Source organism: Ranitomeya imitator, chromosome 4 (genome assembly GCF_032444005.1).
Source record: "Ranitomeya imitator isolate aRanImi1 chromosome 4, aRanImi1.pri, whole genome shotgun sequence".
Classification (NCBI taxonomy): Eukaryota; Metazoa; Chordata; class Amphibia; order Anura; family Dendrobatidae; genus Ranitomeya; species Ranitomeya imitator.
In genome coordinates this window covers 147,100,403-147,122,191 of record NC_091285.1, presented here as the reverse complement: position 1 = coordinate 147,122,191, position 21,789 = coordinate 147,100,403, and the positions used below count along the sequence as shown (strand labels likewise).

Here is a 21,789-nt window from a genome sequence, read left to right as displayed (position 1 = left end):
CCCTGGGCGCCGCCATCTTCCAAAATGGCGGGCGCATGCGCAGTGCGCCCGCCAAATCTGCCGGCCGGCAGATTCATTCCAAAGTGCATTTTGATCATTGAGATAGATTATATCTCAGTGATCAAAATAAAAAAAAAAATAATAAATGACCCCCCCCCCTTTGTCACCCCCATAGGTAGGGACAATAAAAAAATAAAGAATTTTTTTTTTTCCACTAATGTTAGAATAGGGTTAGGGTTAGGGGTAGGGTTAGGGGTAGGGTTAGGGGTAGGGTTAGGGTTAGGGTTAGGGTTAGGGGTAGGGTTAGGGGTAGGGTTAGGGTTAGGGTTAGGGGTAGGGTTAGGGGTAGGGTTAGGGTTAGGGGTAGGGTTAGGGCTAGGGGTAGGGTTAGGGGTAGGGTTAGGGTTAGGGTTTCGGTATGTGCACACGTATTCTGGTCCTCTGCGGATTTTTCCGCTGCGGATTTATGGCGGATTTACCGCGTTTTTTTCTGCGCATTTCACTGCGGTTTTACAACTGCGATTTTCTATTGGAGCAGTTGTAAAACCGCTGCGGAATCCGCACAAAGAAGTGACATGCTGCGGAATGTAAACCGCTGCGTTTCCGTGCAGTTTTTCCGCAGCATGTGTACAGCGATTTTTGTTTCCCGTAGGTTTACATTGAACTGTAAACTCATGGGAAACTGCTGCGGATCCGCAGCGTTTTCCGCAGCGTGTGCACATACCTTTAGAATTAGGCTATGTGCACACGGTGCAGATTTGGCTGCGGATCTGCAGCGGATTGGCCGCTGCGGATTCGCAGCAGTGTTCCATCAGGTTTACAGTACCATGTAAACCTATGGAAAACCAAATCCGCTGTGCCCATGGTGCGGAAAGTACCGCGCGGAAACGCTGCGTTGTATTTTCCACAGCATGTCAATTCTTTGTGCGGATTCCGCAGCGTTTTACACCTGTTCCTCAATAGGAATCCGCAGGTGAAATCCGCACAAAAAACACTGGAAATCCGCGGAAAATCCGCAGGTAAAACGCAGTGCCTTTTACCCGCGGATTTTTCAAAAATGGTGCGGAAATATCTCACACGAATCCGCAACGTGGGCACATAGCCTTAGGGTTAGGGTTGGAATTAGGGTTGTGGTTAGGGGTGTGATTAGGGTTATGGCTACAGTTGGGATTAGGGTTAGGGGTGTGTTGGGGTTAGTGTTGGAGTTAGAATTGAGGGGTTACCACTGTTTAGGCACATCAGGGGTCTCCAAACGCAACATGGCGCCACCATTGATTCCAGCCAATCTCGTATTCAAAAAGTCAAATGGTGCTCCCTCACTTCCGAGCCCTGACGTGTGCCCAAACAGTGGTTTACCCCCACATATGGGGTACCAGCATACTCAGGACAAACTGCGCAACAATTACTGGGGTCCAATTTCTCCTGTTACCCTTGTGAATCTAAAAAAATGCTTGCTAAAACATAATTTTTGAGGAAAGAAAAATGATTTTTTATTTTCACGGCTCTGCGTTGTAAACGTCTGTGAAGCACTTGGGGGTTCAAAGTGCTCACCACATATCTAGATAAGTTCCTTGGGGGGTCTAGTTTCTAAAATGGGGTCACTTGTGGGGGTTTCTACTGTTTAGACACACCAGGGGCTCTGCAAACGCAACGTGACACCCGCAGACCATTCCATCAAAGTCTGCATTTCAAAAGTCACTACTTCCCTTCTGAGCCCCGACGTGTGCCCAAACAGTGGTTTACCCCCACTCATGGGGTATCAGCGTACTCAGGAGAAACTGGACAACAACTTTTGGGGTCCAATTTCTCCTGTAACCCTTGGGAAAATAAAAAATTCTGGGCTAAATAATTATTTTTGAGGAAAGAAAGCGTATTTATTATTTTCACGGCTCTGCATTATAAACTTCTATGAAGCACTTGGGGGTTCAAAGTGCTCACCACACATCTAGATAAGTTCCTTTCGGGGTCTAGTTTCCAAAATGGGGTCACTTGTGGGGGGTTTCTACTGTTTAGGCACATCAGGGGCTCTGCAAACGCAACGTGACGCCCGCAGAGCATTCCATCAAAGTCTGCATTTCAAAACGTCACTACTTCAATTCCAAGCCCTGGCATGTGCCCAAACAGTAGTTTACCCCCAAATATGGGGTATCACCGTACTCAGGAGAAACTGGACAACAAATATTGGGGTCAAATTTCTCCTGTTACCCTTGGGAAAATTAAAAAATTCTGGGCTAAATAATTATTTTTGAGGAAAGAAAACGTATTTATTATTTTCACGGCTCTGCATTATAAACTTCTATGAAGCGCTTGGGGGTGCAAAGTGCTCACCACACATCTAGATAAGTTCCTTTCGGGGTCTAGTTTCCAAAATGGGGTCACTTGTGGGGGGTTTCTACTGTTAAGCCACATCAGGGGCTCTGCAAACGCAACGTGACGCCCACAGAGCATTCCATCAAAGTCTGCATTTCAAAACATCACTACTTCACTTCCGAGCCTCGGCATGTGCCCAAACAGTGGTTTACCCCCACATATGGGGTATCAGCGTACTCAGGAGAAATTGGACAACAACTTTTGGGGTCCAATTTCTTCTGTAACTCTTGGGAAAATAAAAAATTCTGGGCTAAATAATTATTTTTGAGGAAAGAAAACGTATTTATTATTTTCACGGCTCTGCATTATAAACTTCTATGAAGCACTTGGGGGTTCAAAGTACTCACCACACATCTAGATAAGTTCCTTTTGGGGTCTAGTTTCCAAAATGGGGTCACTTGTGGGGGGTTTCTACTGTTAAGCCACATCAGGGGCTCTGCAAACGCAACGTGACGCCCACAGAGCATTCCATCAAAGTCTGCATTTCAAAACGTCACTACTTCACTTCCGAGCCCCGGCATGTGCCCAAACAGTGATTTACCCCCACATATGGGGTATCAGCGTACTCAGGAGAAACTGGACAACAACTTTTGGGGTCAAATTTCTCCTGTTACCCTTGGGAAAATAAAAAATTGCAGGCTAAAAATCATTTTTGAGAAAATATATATTTTTTTTTTATTTTCATGGCTCTGCGTTATAAACTTCTGTGAAGCACTTGGGGGTTCAAAGTCCTCACCACACATCTAGATTAGTTCCTTTGGGGGTCTAGTTTCCAAAATGGGGTCATTTCTGGGGGATCTCCAATGTTTAGGCACACAGGGGCTCTCCAAACGTGACATGGTGTCCGCTAATGATTGGAGCTAATTTTCCATTTAAAAAGCCAAATGGCGTGCCATCCCTTCCGAGCCCTGCCGTGCGCCCAAACAGTGGTTTACCCCCACATATGGGGTATCAGCGTACTCAGGACAAACTGGACAACAATATTTGTGGTCCAATTTCTCCTATTATCCTTGGCAAAATAGGAAATTCCAGGCTAAAAAATCATTTTTGAGGAAAGAAAAATTATTTTTTATTTTCATGGCTCTGCGTTATAAACTTCTGTGAAGCACCTGGGGGTTTAAAGTGCTCAATATGCATCTAGATAAGTTCATTGGGGGGTCTAGTTTCCAAAATGGGGTCACTTGTGGGGGAGCTCCAATGTTTAGGCACAAAGGGGCTCTCCAAACGCGACATGGTGTCCGCTAACAATTGGAGCTAATTTTCCATTCAAAAAGTCAAATGGCGCGCCTTCCCTTCCGAGCCTTACCATGTGCCCAAACAGTGGTTTACCCCCACATATGAAGTATCGACGTACTCGGGAGAAATTGCCCAACAAATTTTATGATCCATTTTATCCTACTGCCCATGTGAAAATGAAAAAATTGAGGCGAAAAGAATTTTTTTGTGAAAAAAAAGTACTTTTTCATTTTTACAGATCAATTTGTGAAGCACCTGAGGGTTTAAAGTGCTCACTAGGCATCTAAATAAGTTCCTTGGGGGGTCTAGTTTCCAAAATGGGGTCACTTGTGGGGGAGCGCCAATGTTTAGGCTGGGGGCTCTCCAAACGTGACATGGTGTCCGCTAAAGAGTGGAGCCAATTTTTAATTCAAAAAGTCAAATGGCGCTCCTTCCCTTCCAAGCCCTGCCGTGCGCCCAAACAGTGGTTTACCCCCACACATGAGGTATCAGCGTACTCAGGACAAATTGGACAACAACTTTCGTGGTTCAGTTTCTCCTTTTACCATTGGGAAAATAAAAAAATTGTTGCTAAAAGATAATTTTTGTGACTAAAAAGTTAAATGTTCATTTTTTCCTTCCATGTTGCTTCTGCTGCTGTGAAGCACCTGAAGGGTTAATAATCTTCTTGAATGTGGTTTTGAGTACCTTGAGGGGTGCAGTTTTTAGAATGGTGTCACTTTTGGGTATTTTCAGCCATATAGACCCCTCAAACTGACTTCAAATGTGAGGTGGTCCCTAAAAAAAATGGTTTTGTAAATTTCGTTGTAAAAATGACAAATCGGTGGTCAAATTTTAACCCTTATAACTTCCTAACAAAAAAAATTTTGCTTCCAAAATTGTGCTGATGTAAAGTAAACATGTGAAAAATGTTATTTATTAACTATTTTGTGTCACATATCTCTCTGGTTTAACAGAATAAAAATTCAAAATGTGAAAATTGCGAAATTTTCAAAATTTTCGCCAAATTTCCATTTTTATCACAAATAAACGCAGAATTTATTGACCTAAATTTACCACTAACATGAAGCCCAATATGTCACAAAAAAACAATCTCAGAACCGCTAGGATCCGTTGAAGCGTTCCTGAGTTATTACCTCATAAAGGGACACTGGTCAGAATTGCAAAAAACGGCAAGGTGTTTAAGGTCAAAATAGGCTGGGTCATGAAGGGGTTAATCTAACAACTGCAGTGGGGCTACTAGTTTGGTTGGGGCCTACTAACAATGTCTGCCGCTACAAGGTGTTCTCCTGGTTGCCTTTCCTGAGCTTCAATCTTCAGCCTCTTGTTAAATAGTTTTTTAATCGAACAACTGCAGTGGGGCTACTAGTTTGGTTGGGGCCTACTAACAGTGTCTGCCGCTCCTTGCTGTTCTCCTGGTTTCCTGTCCTGAAATTCCATTTTCAGGCTCTCGTTAAGTAGTTGTTAATGTTAGACTGCATTTGGCCTACTAGTTGGGTTGGGGCCTACTATCGGTGTCTGCCGCTCCTTGCTGTTCTCCTCCACTGAACAAAGCTGTGCCGCCTGTTTACTACTGTTGCCAATTTTGAACTGCATTTAGACTACTTACTGATTTGGGCCTACTCTCTGTGTCAGCCTCTCATTCCAGTTGTCCTCCACTGAACAAAGCAATGCCCCCTGGTTAGTCCTGTGTTACCAATTTTGAACTGCATTTAGCCCACTTTATTCTTTGGGCCTATATCTGTGTTTCCTCCTCATCCTGCCCATTGCCCAGCCAGTGATAGATGAGTCTGCTGGTACATTGACTCATAACGCAACATTCCCCGTGAACGCTACACAGCAAGATTGTGACCCTGCTGAAAGTCAGGTTCCCCTTCCCGCATACCATACCACCTTACACGGGGACAAAGAGGAAGGTGCAGATGAAAGTGCAGGTTCCTTCATCAGGTGGGGGGAGGAATACTATTTGGCGACGTCACTGGCACAGGGCCCCTCATAGTACGCAAAAGAGTCGGTGCCGGTGGGAGGCGCCCCCGCCGTGCAAACACACCGCCGTACTTTGAGGGGCCCTGTGCCAGTGCCAATGCCAACGAGTGGGCCCCCCCTGCTTGCTCAGGATCACAGCACTTGCAAAGTTGAAATACTTACCTCTCCCTGCTCTACTGCCGTGACGTGGTCCAGATTTCCTGGGCCCACTAAATACTTGAACCAGCCCTACCCCCCACAACTTTAGCCAAATGACCCCCAATTTCCAATGCCTTACTATTATTATAAGGTAAATTAAGATTGACAAGCTTCAGTAACAAGAATGTATGTTTTTGCCATTAAAATGGGCACTGTACCTGTTTTCCTGGCCTCCACTCACTGCCGACTATGCTCCCCCATTGACTTGCATTGGGTTTTGTGTTTCGGTCTATCCCCGACTTTTCGCGATAATCGGCTGATTCTAATCGACTCGACTTTTAAGATAGTCTGGTTTCGTGAAACCCGACTCGACCCTAAAAATCTAAAAGTCGCTCAACCCTATCGGCGACTTTTGAAAAGTGCCGATCTGTTTCGCTCAACCCTAGTCATAAGTATTCACACCGTTTGCTCAATATTTTGTAGAAACACCCTTTTGAGCTAGTACAGCCATGAGTCTTCTTGGGAATGATGCAGTTTTTCACACCTGGATTTGGGGATCCTCTGCCATTCTTTCTTGCAGATCCTCTTCAATTCTGTCAGGTTGGATGGTGAACGTTGGTGGACAGCCATTTTTAGTTCTCTCCAGAGATGCTCAATTGGGTTCAGGTCAGTGCTCTGGCTTGGCCAGTCAAGAATGGTAACAGAGTTGTCCTGAAGCCACTCCCTTGTTATTTTAGCTGTGTGCTTAGGGTCATTGTCTTGGAAGGTGAACCTTCGGCCAAGTCTGAGGTCAAGAGCACTCTGGAAGAGGTCTACATCCAGGATATCGCTGTACTTGGCCACATTTATGTTTACTTCAATTGCAACCAGTCGTCCTGTCCCTGCAGCTAAAAAACACGCCCATAGCATGATGCTGCCACCTCCATATTTCGCTGTAGGGATTGCATTGGGCACGACCTCTTACACCAGACTTCCTCATTGTTTGAAAAACGTAAGCAAACTAACTATATTTGTTACTGTAAAACCAGTTACAAGGTGAACTCAAACTTCTGTTGGATTTATATATCCCTTTATAGGTGGGTCAGACTGCATGGGAAATCAGGCCCAATGTATAACAGTACACAGCTTCAGTGGCAGACAGATATGCCACTAACAGGACTGACGCAGATGCAGACACTACCAATAAAAATCTCCCCCTTTTTATTTTTTCTGGGAGAATACTGAAGAAATGTGGCCCACTCTCATACAGTATATGTTCTGTGGCACAAAATTTGAGACAGGTGTCGCACACACAGGAGTGGCACTGAAGCGGAAATGCCACTCTTAATCTCCCACAATTTTTTTTTTCAGGGAGAATTTAAAAGAAATCTGACCCAGTATTACACACTGGGTTTAATGTGGCACACAATTTGACACAGGTGGCACACACTGGAGTGGCAAAGAAGCAGAAATGCCAATCTTAATCTCCCACAATTTTTTTTTTCCAGGGACAATTTGAAAGAAATCTGACCCAGTATTACACACTAGGTTTAATGTGGCACACAATTTGAGACAGGTGGCACACACTGGAGTGGCACAGAAGCAGAAATGCCAATCTTAATCTCCCACAATTTTTTTTTCAGGGAGAAGTGAAAAAAAATCTGACCCAGTATTACACACTGGGTTTAATGTGGCACACAATTTGAGACAGGTGGCACACACTGGAGTGGAACTGATACAGATTTGCCAATTTTAATCTGCACCCTTTTTGTTTTTATTCAGGGAGACTAGTGAATAAATATGGCCCACTGTATTAGAGTCTATTTTCTGTGGCAGAAAGTGGCTTGAAGAGATATAACGTAACAAAAAAAAAAAAAGGGACTGTACTACAATTACTATCTCCCTGTAGTAATCTCAGCAATGTATGGCAGCCAGCAATAACAAGGAGTGGACTGCTGCACAAAAAAAGTCAACAGTGTGGACAAACAAACTAAAAAGCTGTGCAGAAAGGAAGGAACAACAGGATTTGTGCTTTGAAAAAAGCAGTTGGTTTGCACAGCGGTGTACAAACAGCAATGCAGCTATCAGGGAGCCTTCTAGGGCAGCCCAATGAGCTACAGCGCTGAGGAAAAAAAATATAGCCTCCACTGTCCCTGCAAAAAAAGGTGGTGTTGGACAGTGGAAATCGCTACAGCACAAGCGGTTTGGGGGTTAATGGACCCTGCCTAATGCTATCCCTGCTTCTGACAAAGCGGCAGCAACCTCTCCCTATGCTCAGATCAGCATCAGAAAGATGGAGGTCGGCGGGAACGCCCTTTTATAGCCCCTGTGATGTCGCAGAAAGCAAGCCAATCACTGTATGCCCTTCTCTAAGATGGTGGGGACTGAGACCTATGTCATCATGCTGCACACACTCTGCGTCCACCTTCATTGGCTGAGAAATGGCGCTTTTCGCGTCATTGAAACTCGACTTTGGTGTGAATGTCGCGTACCGCATGGCCGACCCCACACAGGGATCTGGTCGGGTTTCATGAAACCCGACTTTGCCAAAAGTCGGCGACTTCTGAAAATGACCGACCCGTTTCGCTCAACCCTAGTCGCCGACTTTTAGCAAAGTCGGGTTTCGTTTTAAATCGCTGAGAAAATTGGCGTGGGCTCCCGCGCAATTTTCTCCGCCAGAGTAGTAAAGCCAGTGACTGAGGGCAGATATTAATAGCCTAGAGAGGGTCCACGGTTTTTGGCCCCCCCTGGCTAAAAACATCTGCTCCCAGCCACCCCAGAAAAGGCACATCTGTAAGATGCGCCTATTCTGGCACTTGGCCACTCTCTTCCCATTCCCGTGTAGCGGTGGAATATGGGGTAATAAAGGGTTAATGTCACCTTGCTATTGTAATGTGACATTAAGCCAGATTAATAATGGAGAGGTGTCAATTCTGACATCTATCCATTATTAATCCATTTGCATTAAATGGTTAAAAAACACACACACACATTATTAAAAAGTATTTTAATTAAATAAAGACACAGGTTGTTTTAATATTTTATTGTACTGCCAATCCACCTGAAGACCCTCGCTCTGTAACAAATAAAAAATAATAAACCAACAATATATATACCTTCCGTAGATCTGTAATGTCCCACGTTGTAAATCCATCTGAAGGGGTTAAAATATTTTACAGCCAGGAGCTCTGCTAATGCAGCACTGCTCGTGGCTGTAAAACCCCGGGGAATGAAGGTAATGTAGGTCTCACACACCTATAAAGGGAGATTTAAACTCACAACAAGTTTACGTACACCTTCTAACTGGTTTTACAGTACCATATAACGTTTGTTAGTTTGGTTACATTTTTCAAAGAATGAGGAAGTCTGGTGGAAGAGGTCGTGGCCGTGGGCGGTCATTGCCAGCTGGTAATGATGGTAGTGGTGGTGGAGCATCAGGTGGTCGTGGGAAAAGCAATATAGCACCTAAGTCTTGAGTTGTTGAGCCAGCGTCATCGTCTGGCTACACAAGGCCTCGAACGCTCCCTTTTCTGGGAGTAGGAAAACCGCTTTTAAAGCCGGAGCAGCAGGAACAAGTTTTGGCTTTCCTTGCTGACTCTGCCTCTAGCTCTTTCGCCTCCTCTTCGGAAAGTGCAAAATTTAAAAGCAGCGCGTCGTCAGTGGATGCTCCCGGTCAGGAACAAGTCGCTTCCTTGTGTCCTTCACCCAGAACAACAGAGAAGGATGGTCAGGCGACACAACAGGTTACTCCATGGATCTCTTTTTACATACCGTGCCTGGGTTAGAACGGGAAATTGTTAACAGGCCATGCCCATTACAAGATGAATCGGACCTGGAGTGCACAGATGCACAGCCACAGCTAGATTATTATGCTGTTCCATTGACTCAGATCACAACATTGCCCTCGCAGTGTACTGAGCCAGAATCTGATCCTGATGACACTATGGTGCCCCATCCCAAAAACTATAGCACCGGCTTACACGGTGACACAGAGGAAGGTGCACAGGACAAAGAAGAGGAGGTGATAGATGACCCAGTTGTTGAACCCGATTGGCAGCCATTGGGGGAACAGGGTGCCGCTGGCAGTAGCTCTGAAGCAGAGGAGGAGGAGCCGCAGCAGGCATCAACATCGCAACAGCTTTCATCTGGCAGGCCTGTATCTGGCCAAAAACATGTGTCAAAACCAAAAACAGTTGTAGGACAGCGTGGCCATCTGCTTAAAGTAGCTCAGTGTGCAATGCCTGAAAAAATATTCGATAGTAGGAAGAGTGAAGTCTGGCAATTTTTTAACCAAGATCCGACAGATCGGTGCAAAGTGATCTGTAAAAATGCTCAAGAACCATTAGCAGAGGTCAGAATGTCAAAAATTTAAATACAAGTTGCATGCGTAGACATTTATCCACCATGCACTTGCAAGCCTGGACTAACTACCAAACGTCCCATAAAGTTGTTGCACCTGCTCACAATGAAGCTAGTCAGCAACGCTACATTCCTTCCCTCACTGTAAGCCCACCGTTTACGACACCACCTGCAGCAAATGTGGAGGTATCGTCGCAAGGCCAAAGCAGTCAGGGAATCACCAGGTTCTTGGCAGGAAACACTGTATGTAGGCCAACAGCAAGAATACCATCACCAACCCTCTCTCAGTCTGCCATGTCCACCACCACCCCCGCTAGTTCCACCATGTGCAGCTCTCCAGTCCAGCTCACCCTACAAGAGACTCTCCTTAGGAAAAGGATGTACTCATCCTCTCATCCACGTACACAGGGTTTGAAAGCCCACATTGCTAGACTAATCTTGTAAGAGATGATGCCCTACCGGTTAGTTGAAAGCAAAGCTTTCAAAGCCCTGATGGCCTATGCAGTACCACGCTATGACCTACCCACTTCTTTGCGAGAAAAGCCATCCCAGCCCTCCACCAGCATGTCAAAGACCGCATTGTCCATGCACTCAATCAGTCAGTAGAAAGGTGCACCTCACAACAGATGCATGGACCAGTAGGCATGGCCAGGGACGTTACGTGTATATCACGGCACACTGCGTTAATGTGGTGGATGCAGGGTACACAGGGGACATAGTGGCACAGTTCTGCCTAGCCCACGGTCTAGGAAACAGTTGGCTCTAGGCATTTGCCCCTCCTCCTCCAGAAGCGAAAGCTCGTCCACAGAGAGCAGTCGCACGACCACTCCATCCGCAGCTGCCAGTGTTGCAACCGTGGTGTCCCATTATGGAACAGCTTGTGGGAAGCGTCAGCAGGCTGTGTTGGAAATGAAGTGTTTGGGCAACAACAGACACACCGCGGAAGTTCTGTCCGACTTCTTGCAGCAAGAAACTAAGTCATGGCTGGGCAGTGTACATCTTGAGGCAGGCAAGGTAGTGAGTGGTAACGGAAGGAATTTTATGGCTGCCATAGCCCTTTCACAACTGAAACACATTTCTTGCCTGGCTCACACCTTGAACCTGGTGGTGCAGTGCTTCCTGAAAAATTATCTGGGGTTACCCGCCCTGCTCCTGAAGGTGCGAAGACTTTGCTCGCACATCCGCCGTTCGCCCGTACACTCCAGCCGTATGCAGAACCATCAGCGATCTTTTAAGCTTCCCCAGCACCGCTTAATAATCAACGTTGCAACAAGGTGGAACTCCACACTGCACATGCTTCAGAGGCTGTGCGAACAGAGGCGTGCTGTTATGTATTTGTGGGAGGATACACACACACGGGCAGGCAGTTGGATGGCAGACATGGAGTTGTCAGGTGTGCACTGGTCAAAGCTACAAGATCTGTGTCAAGTCCTTCAGTGTTTTGAGGAATGCACACGCCTGGTTAGTGCAGACGACACCATCATAAGTATGAGCATCCCCCTAATGCGTCTGCTGATACAAAGTTTGACGCACATAAAGGAGCAGGCATCTGCAGCCGAGGACGAGTTTAGCCTTGATGACAGTCAGCCACGGTCTGCTCAGGGAAGTCTCCTGGACAATGTGGCGGACGAAGAGGAGGAGGACGAGGAGGATGATGGGGATGAATATTTATGGGAGGAGGAAGATTCTCAGGGGGCAATAGAAACTGGTGGCGTTGAAAGGTCAGTGATGATCACTCCCTGAAGAAGCAAGACGTGTGAAACGCGCGTTGGAGTGTGAGGAGGCAATATTGGCACGCTTATTATGAGTACTGGTTAGTATATATACTCCTATGCACTATGCACTATGCACTTTTCAGTCTTTTTTGAAGTTGTTTTTTGTGGGGGATATTTGTAGCACGTTAAATGCCATTTATTTTCTCCTGGCATATATATTGAGGTGTATTTTTCCTCACTTATGTCCCACTGTGGATGTATACCAATTTGATATCGCAGCTATAAATTCCCTTATTTACTACCAGTACCTAATATCATGGAAGAAACATTTCTTTATGGATCCATATATACTTGGTAATATTATGAGTGCTATAAATTGCTCCTTTTGCTTTTAAAACATTTTGTGCATTGTTCTATTGGTGTCAAATAAAATATGTTGAATTTTTACATGATTTTTTCAATTATTTATTTCACGTAGTTCTTTGGTTGGTTAACATATCTGTATTCTTGCCTAAAGTTATAAAATAATGTAGATAAATAAAGAACCTACACTGCCCTAGAACAGAAATCTATATCCAGTAAGGCTTGTTAATGCCCCATATTCAGTCCGATGTTTTGGGACCTGTCCACATTATTCAGGTGTTTCCAATAAGTTAACAAACACTTTTATTGTAATGCTCAGAAAGAATTTATTGCAAAAGAACCAACCGCAAGCACAATAATTGATTATCAGAATAATAATTTTCTGCAGATATGATTTTTCACCCCATCAGAAATTTAAGCAAATTTAAAGATTTAGAAACTTTATAGAAAGAAATCTTTCTTATGACATGACTTTGTCATTGTGATGTGAAGGACCTGCAAAAAATAAGAAGCCATAGTTAGTGGGTAAATCATGCTACAGACTATGTACTGTACATGTAAGTGTGAACTTCATCCTTCTTAACTGGAATCTGTCAGTAGGACCAACTCTCCCAAGCCGTCTATATGGGCGTGTAGGTCATAGGAAGCTGAATCCAATGATACCTTGATATCTGCAATCCGATGACTGGTTTTTGAGAAATCATCGTGCTTCTTATATGCTAATGAGCTGAATAGATCTCTGTGCTAGATTGCAGACAAGAAAAACATGGATTTCTTGGGAACCATTTTTCATACTGCAGATATATCTACAGATGACTTAGGAGGGTTGATCCTACTGACAGATTCCCTTTATACTTGCAATAGCCTCCTACAGTAGGTATCACTGGTGTCCAATCATGTCCCTCCAGTACAAAAACCCTCCTCATACTATTTAAAGGGAACTTGTCATGAGATTCAAGCTGCCTGAACCACGGACAGCATGAACAAGACACTGACTGGAAGTCCGCAGCCGGCTATGTATTACTGTGGTGTTTCAGAGGAAATATACTTTGGAGTCCAGCCGGAAACTGCTTCTTTCTACCCTGACTCTATGATTGACCGACTTTTCCTTATAAACACACATAGGAAGAAACCTGTGACTCAACTGGAACAGGGCAGATTTAGTCATACAAGACACATAAATCCCAGCTGGATTTTACAAAATATGTGTTTTCTGAAACACTGCAATGCTTCAGAGTAGAGCATGCTGTACCCAGCTGCGATCACACAGCCAGTATCAGATTCATGCTGCCCGTAGACCATAGGCCATGTTAGGTCCTCCAGGATCTGCCCTCAGGTACCCTCACCTCAGATCTACTGCTCAACGCTCAGTCTCTCTATTCAGTCCCTTGACTACACTTGTCGGTGCTCAATTCTAATATTAGCAAGGTCGATCCTGAGTCGACCTCTTAAAGGTAAGAATGTTGTATTTTTATTTAACCCATAAAACGCCTGATACAATGGCACCTCCGAAGGCAGTTTCTCCTGGTCTCCATCTTTATGGAAAGCAATGCTGATGGATAACAGTGGATTACCATTATCCATGGCAGATATTACTAGGGGTACAGCAGGGTAGCAAGCAATAAGGTAAACTGCAAATACTATGAAGCATTTTGTAACAGACACGAGAGCAAAATGCACAAATTTTAAAGTGGGTTTAGATCTTGTTTGTGAGAAGAAAATAACAGCAGCAAGTGCTATAAAATACTATTTATCTTTTCTATCCTATAGCTTAGTACCAAGTGACCACTGCAGTCAATCACCTTGGGGCCCACATACCATACAGCTGGCATAATGCTGGTCATGATTCCAGCACAGTTTGGTAAATGACAGCTGGTCACTTGCAAGTTAGCTAAGCATCAGCGCTCAATGACAAGCAGCAGATGCAAAGGTAAGTGTAATTATGGGTATATAAAAGATTATTATGCAATTAAAAGCTCAAAAAATCAGACATGTTCATCTTTGAAAAAAAGACAACTTAGAGATGATCTAGTTACATGTGTAAGTACAATATATGTGTAGGACTCATAAACATCTGTCATATGAATTATTCATTGCAGTAAGGCACTCTGGTCAAACCCAATAAAATGCAAATAAAAATACTTAAAAAAAAAGATTAGACTAAAAAGCAACTAAAATGTCATATACCACCCTCTAATAGAGCTTGGCCAGTTAATCCAGTTAATATGCAGACTGGTAAGGATGATGTTCTCCTATAGAACCATATTAATGCCCTATCCTAGTATACACAAGGATATGTCAGAAGAGAGATCATATCATATTGGTAGAAACCATTAACTAGAACAACACCAAAAAAGTCAGTTTAATGCTACCAGACAAAACTGCATCCTTGCTAGATAATCCTCAGCACGAAAAAAGAACTATCACAGGTGAAAATGATGGACAATATTACTGTCACCCACACTTTTCTACATATTATAATCCCACTACAAACAAGAGGGATAGTAGTACCATGTAACCAGTAACCCCGAACACCATATCACATAGAGCAGGGGTAGCAGCGCGTTCTCCCTCTCCATGCATTTGGTTCATCAGCTCCCGCATAATGAAAAAAATCAATAAAAAATATAGATAAAGGAAGTCATGATCCTGTTGTGGGTATATACATTATATATGGTGGGAATGATCAGTAAGTGCTGGCTAAAGCGATAAGAAATAATAACATTTAATGAAGTTTGGAAACTCGTTATCCAAGCTACACTGACGGTATAGCTGCACCATCTATCACTTTAGCCAGCACTTGGCGACATTGATCATGCTCACCATATAACTATGCACAGCAGGGTCATGAGTCCCTTCATCTATATTTTGCTATTGATTTCCTCATGATATATGATGACCCTGACCTATCTGGTGCATGGACAAGGGAAACACATTGGTACCCCTGAAATGTGTTGGAATAGCGGTCCATGCTCTGCTGGAGGTTAGTATACAACTTTTTAATTGTTGTTTGTTAAAAGCTAAGCTTTACCGTATTTCCTTTTGATCTATTACGTTTGATCCCAGTGCTTTACTGGCATTGGTTAGTACATTCATCGCATGGTCTTATAAACGATTTGTGTGTATGAGATAGGAAACTTTAAGCTAGTTGTCTAAATATTGGAAGTAAATATATGTAACTGTATATGTTGTTACCTTTGTTTAGCCTCCAAGAATACCGCCCAAGATACCTCCTACGGCACCTACGACATTTCCTACGACACCTACGACAGTTCCTAGGACACCACCAGCCACTCCGACCACTCCAACAACAGTTGTGAGTGCACCACCAACAATACCTATAGCACTTCCAAGAAGGGTACCAATCAGGGAGCTTATAATAGCTGAAAGGTTAAGATGCAGAACAGAGCAAATTGAAGGCAGAGTTCCTACAATACCCTGGAAAAAAGATTGGTCAACAATTAGTATTTTGAGATCAAGGATTTTGTACAAATATACGCTCTGGTTTAATAATTATTGTAATATTAAACGAGCTTTCTTATCACTTGTCCATCCCATCTCTTTACTATGAGAGTTGCCATGGCAAGTTGCCACTGATCCGGTTTCTGAGACCCAGCTACTCATGCAAGGGGCTATTTATCTCTGACAAAATCTGCAAGAAGTTTCAATTTTCTCTCTCTATTGGTGTGGGTTTCCTAACACACTCAAAAATGTTTCCTATAGAGAATTTAGATTGTGAGCCCAAATGGACACAGCGATCTGGGTTCCCAACAGTCCAGAAATTCCAGGACAGTCTGTAAAAATAGGCCATTTTTTTGCCCTGTCCGTAAAATAAAATGAAGGCGTCTGTGATTTTTTAAGCAGAATAAACTTCTACAGATTCTTCTAACTGTAATTCTCATCATTTACAGTTTACAATGAATGCAGCTCATGCATCATATCAGAATTATGGGCTGTAGGCCTAGCTCACTTATAGTCATGATGATTTATTATGGTTCCAATGTGTCCATACAAATATGGTATGCCCATGATTTTTAGCCTTTTAGAGAAAATAAAAAAAGTCACGTTGGCAATCCTTACAGTGATGATGGTGGGTAAAGTGCTGTGGAATTAATGGGACTATGTCAGGGAGCTGAATAAGTAAATGAAGTATTGTATGGTAGCTGTTATGAATGGATGTCCATGAACTACACCGATGGCCCAAGTCTCTCAGAATAGAGTATGTGGATGGAGAAGGAGAGCTGAAGACATCCAGCTTATGCAGCCTTATAATAACGATTCCTTTAGTCGCCGGCTTTATATTTTTGTTGTAAATAATTACAATGGAATAAAACAAGTATAGAATGTCGTCTGGTTAAGGGTTCTCTGCTCTGGCTCATAAAGAGTAGATATCAGAGAACTGTCCTTAGCTGATGTCCACAGGAGATTGTTCGGCATTTGTATAACAATTTCTTTAACCCCTTAATGGCGTGTTCTAAATTGTAATAATTCATAGGTTTGCTCTGTTTACAAGTAACACAATTGCTGCTCCAGTTTTTCCTCTATGGTGGTGATTTCTGCCCCACAGCAGAGCTCAGTGATGGGGGCACTGGACTCAATTTTAGAGACCACATATGGTACCCAGTAATAAAGAGAAAAAATGAGGCTGCAAAGGTTAATAATGTATGAGAAAAATGCTATGAATGCACCTGAAAGATGGCTTCTTTATTATTATTTACTAAATCTGTGCATTTGTGCGTTAATATACTCACCTACCGCCACCTTCTCCGGGATCCAGCGCTGTTCAGCTCTGCGCACTCCATGCTCTGTGTGAGCTCGATATCTCTATTACAATATGAGCCTATGGATCCTCGTTCTGATGCTTCATAGACTCACATTGGAAAAGCCACTTCTGGGTCACGCTGAGCGCAGTGTGACCCCGGGGGTCTGAAGAGCGGTGACGTCCCTGAGAAGTTGAGCGGAACAGTGGCTAGATCCCGGAGAAGGCAGCGGTAGGTGATTATATCACCTCTCCTTCAGGCCCTGGGATCCATACTGATGTGTAAAATAAAGAATAAAAATAAAAAATATTGATATACTTACCCTCAGACGGGCCCTGGTTCTCACCGGCAGCCTTCCTTCCTAAAAATGAGCGCGTTAAGGACCTTTCGGTGACGTCGCGGCTTGTGATTGGTCGCGTGAGCGTCATGTGACCGCTGACGCGACCAATCACAAGCCGCGACGTCACCGAAAGGTCCTTAAAGCGCTCATTTTTAGGAATGAGCACGTTAAGGACGTTCGATGACGTCGCGGCTTGTGATTGGTCGCGTCTGCGGTAACATGACGCTCACGCGACCAATCACAAGCCGCGACGTCATCGAAGGTCGTTAACGCGCTCATTCTTAGTAACGGAAGCATGGCGGTTGCAGCGGTGACAACCAGGGCGCGTCCGAGGGTGAGAATTTCAATATTTTTTATTTTTATTCTTTATTTTACACATGATTCTTAATCCCAATACCGATTCCCGATATCACAAAAATATCGGAACTCGGTATCGGAATTCCGATACCGCAAATATCGTCCGATACCCGATACTTGCGGTGTCGGAATGCTCAACACTAATTATACTATATGCACATGTACACAGAGTTAGCCCCTCCACTTCTGAGAACTCAGGGTAAAGTGCAAAGTTTACTGAGATTTGCTATTTAAACAGGTCGTCTACTGCTTTTACATTGATGCCCTATTGATGCCCTTGATACGCTATACTTAGTGATAGGGCATCACTGTCTGATCGTCGTGGGGTACTACACGTCAGCCTCCTATTCAATTCAATGGGAGGCAGATGTGCAGTAACAAGCTCGGTCCACTAGTAGTAGATGACCAAGCTCTGCAAGTAGGCACTTCTTGTCAGCTGCTGATGCCGCTGGCACCGATAATAGCTGTGGATAGGGCATCAATGTAAAAGTAGTGGGCAACCTCTTTAATGATGAGATAATCCTTTCATGTCTGTACAACATAAAGAAAATAATTTCAAATGATAGGTACCCGGTAGAGAAAGGGGTTGTCCACTACTCAGATAACCCTCTCTGAATCCCTATATTTCTACCCAGTAAAATAATAACACTTATATTCCCCTCTGGTGTCAGCATTGTCTCTCCTGGAGATTATGTGATATTAACATTTCAAGCAATACATAAGGTCAATCAGCGCTGGCTTCACTCTCCCCACCTTTAGATTAATCACACACATGTCTTTTGGCTGTTTGACAGTTGGAAATTACACAGGGACTGCCTAACAAACTATCAATCCTTGCTTGTGTTGTGGCTGCCTAACAAATGGGCAATCCCTGCATGTGTTGTGGCTGTCTAACAAACGGGCAATCCCTGCATGTGTTGTGGCTGCCTAACAAATGAGCAATCCCTGCATGTGTTGTGGCTGTCTAACAAACGGGCAATCCCTACATGTGTTGTGGCTGTCAAACAAACGGGCAATCCCTACATGTGCTGTGGCTGTCAAACAAACGGGCAATCCCTGCATGTGTTGTGGCTGCCTAACAAACGATCAATCCCTGCTTGTGTTGTGGCTGTCTAACAAACGGGCAATCCCTACATGTGTTGTGGCTGTCTAACAAACGGGCAATCCCTACATGTGCTGTGGCTGTCAAACAAACGTGCAATCCCTGCATGTGTTGTGGCTGTCTAACAAACTGCCAATCCCTGCATGTGTTGCGGCTGTCTAACAAACGGGCTATACCTACATGTGTTGTCGCTGTCTAACAAACGGGCAATCCCTGCATGTGTTGTGGCTGTCTAACAAACGGGCAATCCCTGCATGTGGTGTGGCTGTCTAACAAACGGGTAATCCCTGCATGTGTTGTGGCTGCCTAACAAATGAGCAATCCCTGCATGTGTTGCGGCTGTCTAACAAACGGGCAATACCTACATGTGTTGTCGCTGTCTAACAAACGGGCAATCCCTGCATGTGTTGTGGCTGTCTAACAAATGGGCAATCCCTGCATGTGTTGTAGGTAATAACAAATCACTTGGCACTCAGAGGATCTTTTTGCAAGATGAAATTGAACATTTCGTTTATTTGTGCATCCAGTTCAAAGATTTAAATATTTTCGGTCAAATCACAAGACCTTCATCAGAAATATCTTTAACAATACTGGAAGCAATTATCAGGGTATAAAGGCCAGAGGGCCTGTACATGGGTTACCCGGGGCGGCTCCTGGGATCACCTGTCTCACCCACAGCTCAGCGCTACAGACCTGGCAACCTAAAGCGCCATTCCTTGCTGCAAGCTCTTGCCCTCCCTCGGCGCCTCTCCTCCAGGAAATTCTCCAGGATCATTGAGATGTCCCAGGTGTAATTTCTGCCCCGGGTCACCCATGTGCAGGCCCTCTGGCCTTTATACCCTGATAATTGCTTCCAGTTTTGTTAAATATATTTCTGATGAAGGTCTTGAGATTTGACCGAAAAAGTTTAAATCTTTGAACTAGATGCACAAATAAATGAAATGCTCAATTTCATCTTGCAAAAAGATCCTCTGAGTGCCAAGTGATTTGTTATTACCTATTTGACGGGCTGGAAACCTGACTTGTGCACCACACAGGAACCTTGAGTGCCGTGTGCACTGTCTTTACCTGCATGTGTTGTGGCTGCCTAACAAATGTGCAATCCCTGCTTGTGTTGTGGCTGTCTAACAAACAGGCAATCCCTGCATGTGTTGTGGCTGCCTAACAAATGGGCAATCCGTGCATGTGTTGTGGCTGTCTAACAAATGGGTAATCCCTGCATGTGTTGTGGCTGCCTAACAAACGGGCAATCCCTGCATGTGTTGTGGCGGTCTAACACTAGAAGTCCCAGAAATTTCGAGCTCCCCCTGAAGTCCTGAAAGAGGGTCAAATGACCCTTAAGGTACCGTCACACTTAGCGACGCTGCAGCGATACCGACAACGATCCGGATCGCTGCAGCGTCGCTGTTTGGTCGCTGGAGAGCTGTCACACAGACCGCTCTCCAGCGACCAACGATCCCGAGGTCCCCGGTAACCAGGGTAAACATCGGGTAACTAAGCGCAGGGCCGCGCTTAGTAACCCGATGTTTACCCTGGTTACCATCGTAAAAAAACAAACAGTACATACTTACATTCAGCTGTCTGTCCCTTGCCGTCTGTTTGCTGCACTGACTGCTGGCCGCAAAGTGAAAGCAGAGCACAGCCACAGCGGTGAGTCACCGCTGTGTGACTCACTGCTGTGCTGTGCTTTCACTTTCACTTTGCGGCCAGCAGTCAGTGCAGGAAATAGACGGCAAGGGACAGACAGCTGAATGTAAGTATGTACTGTTTGTTTTTTTACGATGGTAACCAGGGTAAACATCGGGTTACTAAGCGCGGCCCTGCGCTTAGTTACCCGATGTTTACCCTGGTTACCAGTGAAGACATCGCTGAATCGGTGTCACACACACCGATTCAGCGATGTCTGCGGGGAGTCCAGCGACGAAATAAAGTTCTGGACTTTCTTCCCCGACCAGCGACAGCACAGCAGGGGCCTGATCGCTGCTGCCTGTCACACTGGACGATATCGCTAGCGAGGACGCTGCAACGTCACGGATCGCTAGCGATATCGTCTAGTGTGACGGTACCTTTAGTCCAAACTGACAACTCTGATGGCTCCAATTAGCATCCTTTCATTTGTAAATGTGGCCATTGCCTGAGGAATCTGCAGGGGGCAATTGTCTAGCTAAGTGTTGAGCATTCCGATACTGCAAGTATCGGGTATCGGCCGATATTTGCTGTATCGGAATTCCGATACCGAGATCCGATATTTTTGTGATATCGGAAATCGGTATCGGAGTGTGCGGTGCATATGGTTCCAAGGGTCTGGAGGAGAGGAAACTCTCCTTCAGGCCCTGGGATCCATATTAATGTAAAAAATAAAGAATAAAAATAAAAAATCTGGCTATACTCACCCCTCCGAAGAACCCTGGCTGTCACCGCTGCGAGCGTCCGCCTCCGTTCCTGAGAATGTAGTGAGTGAAGGACCTTCGATGACGTCGCGGTCAGGTGAGCGGTCATGTGAGCGGTCAGGACCGCGACGTCATCGAAGGTCCTTCACTCTCTGCAATTCTCAGGAACGGAGGCGGACACTTGCAGCGGTGACAGCCAGGGTTTTTCGGAGGGGTGAGTATAGCCAGATTTTTTATTTTTATTCTTTATTTTTTAAATTAATATGGATCCCAGGGCCTGAAGGAGAGTTTCCTCTCCTTCAGACCCTGGGAACCATCGAGGAATACCTTCCGATATTTGTGTCCCATTGACTTGTATTGGTATCGGGTATCGGTATCGGCGATATCCGATATTTTGCCGGTATCGGCCGATACCATCCGATACCAATACTTTCAAATATCGGAAGGTATCGCTCAACACTAGTCCTGATCCAACTCAACAAAGGTCTTGTAAGAGTGTAAACAAAAGAATGTAAGCTGCTCCTGAGTGTCTGCCCACCCCCCAGCTGCATTGTTGTGCAGGGGATATGCATAAGGTTGCTAACACCTTAGCAAATTTGCATGCAGCCTTTTGTGCTGTGGGGGATAAATAGGTGACTGCTTCACCTATTTTGTTCACAAGAAACAAAATGCAGAGAATTGCACACCATTCAAC

The 21,789-nt window shown here is 44.6% G+C and overlaps 1 protein-coding gene across 1 annotated transcript in view; it reads right to left on the bottom strand.

Moving 5' to 3' along the window:
* Positions 1-12,447: 12,447 nt before the first annotated feature.
* LOC138675619 (uncharacterized) overlaps positions 12,448-21,789 on the bottom strand; it is a 29,637-nt gene continuing 20,295 nt past the window's right edge. The window contains exons 9-10 of the mRNA XM_069764007.1: positions 15,342-15,584; positions 12,448-12,641 (exon numbers count right to left, since the gene is read on the bottom strand). Of these exons, the coding sequence (XP_069620108.1) occupies positions 15,348-15,584 (237 nt within the window). The 3' untranslated portion in view covers positions 12,448-12,641; positions 15,342-15,347. The remainder of the gene's footprint in view (positions 12,642-15,341; positions 15,585-21,789) is intronic.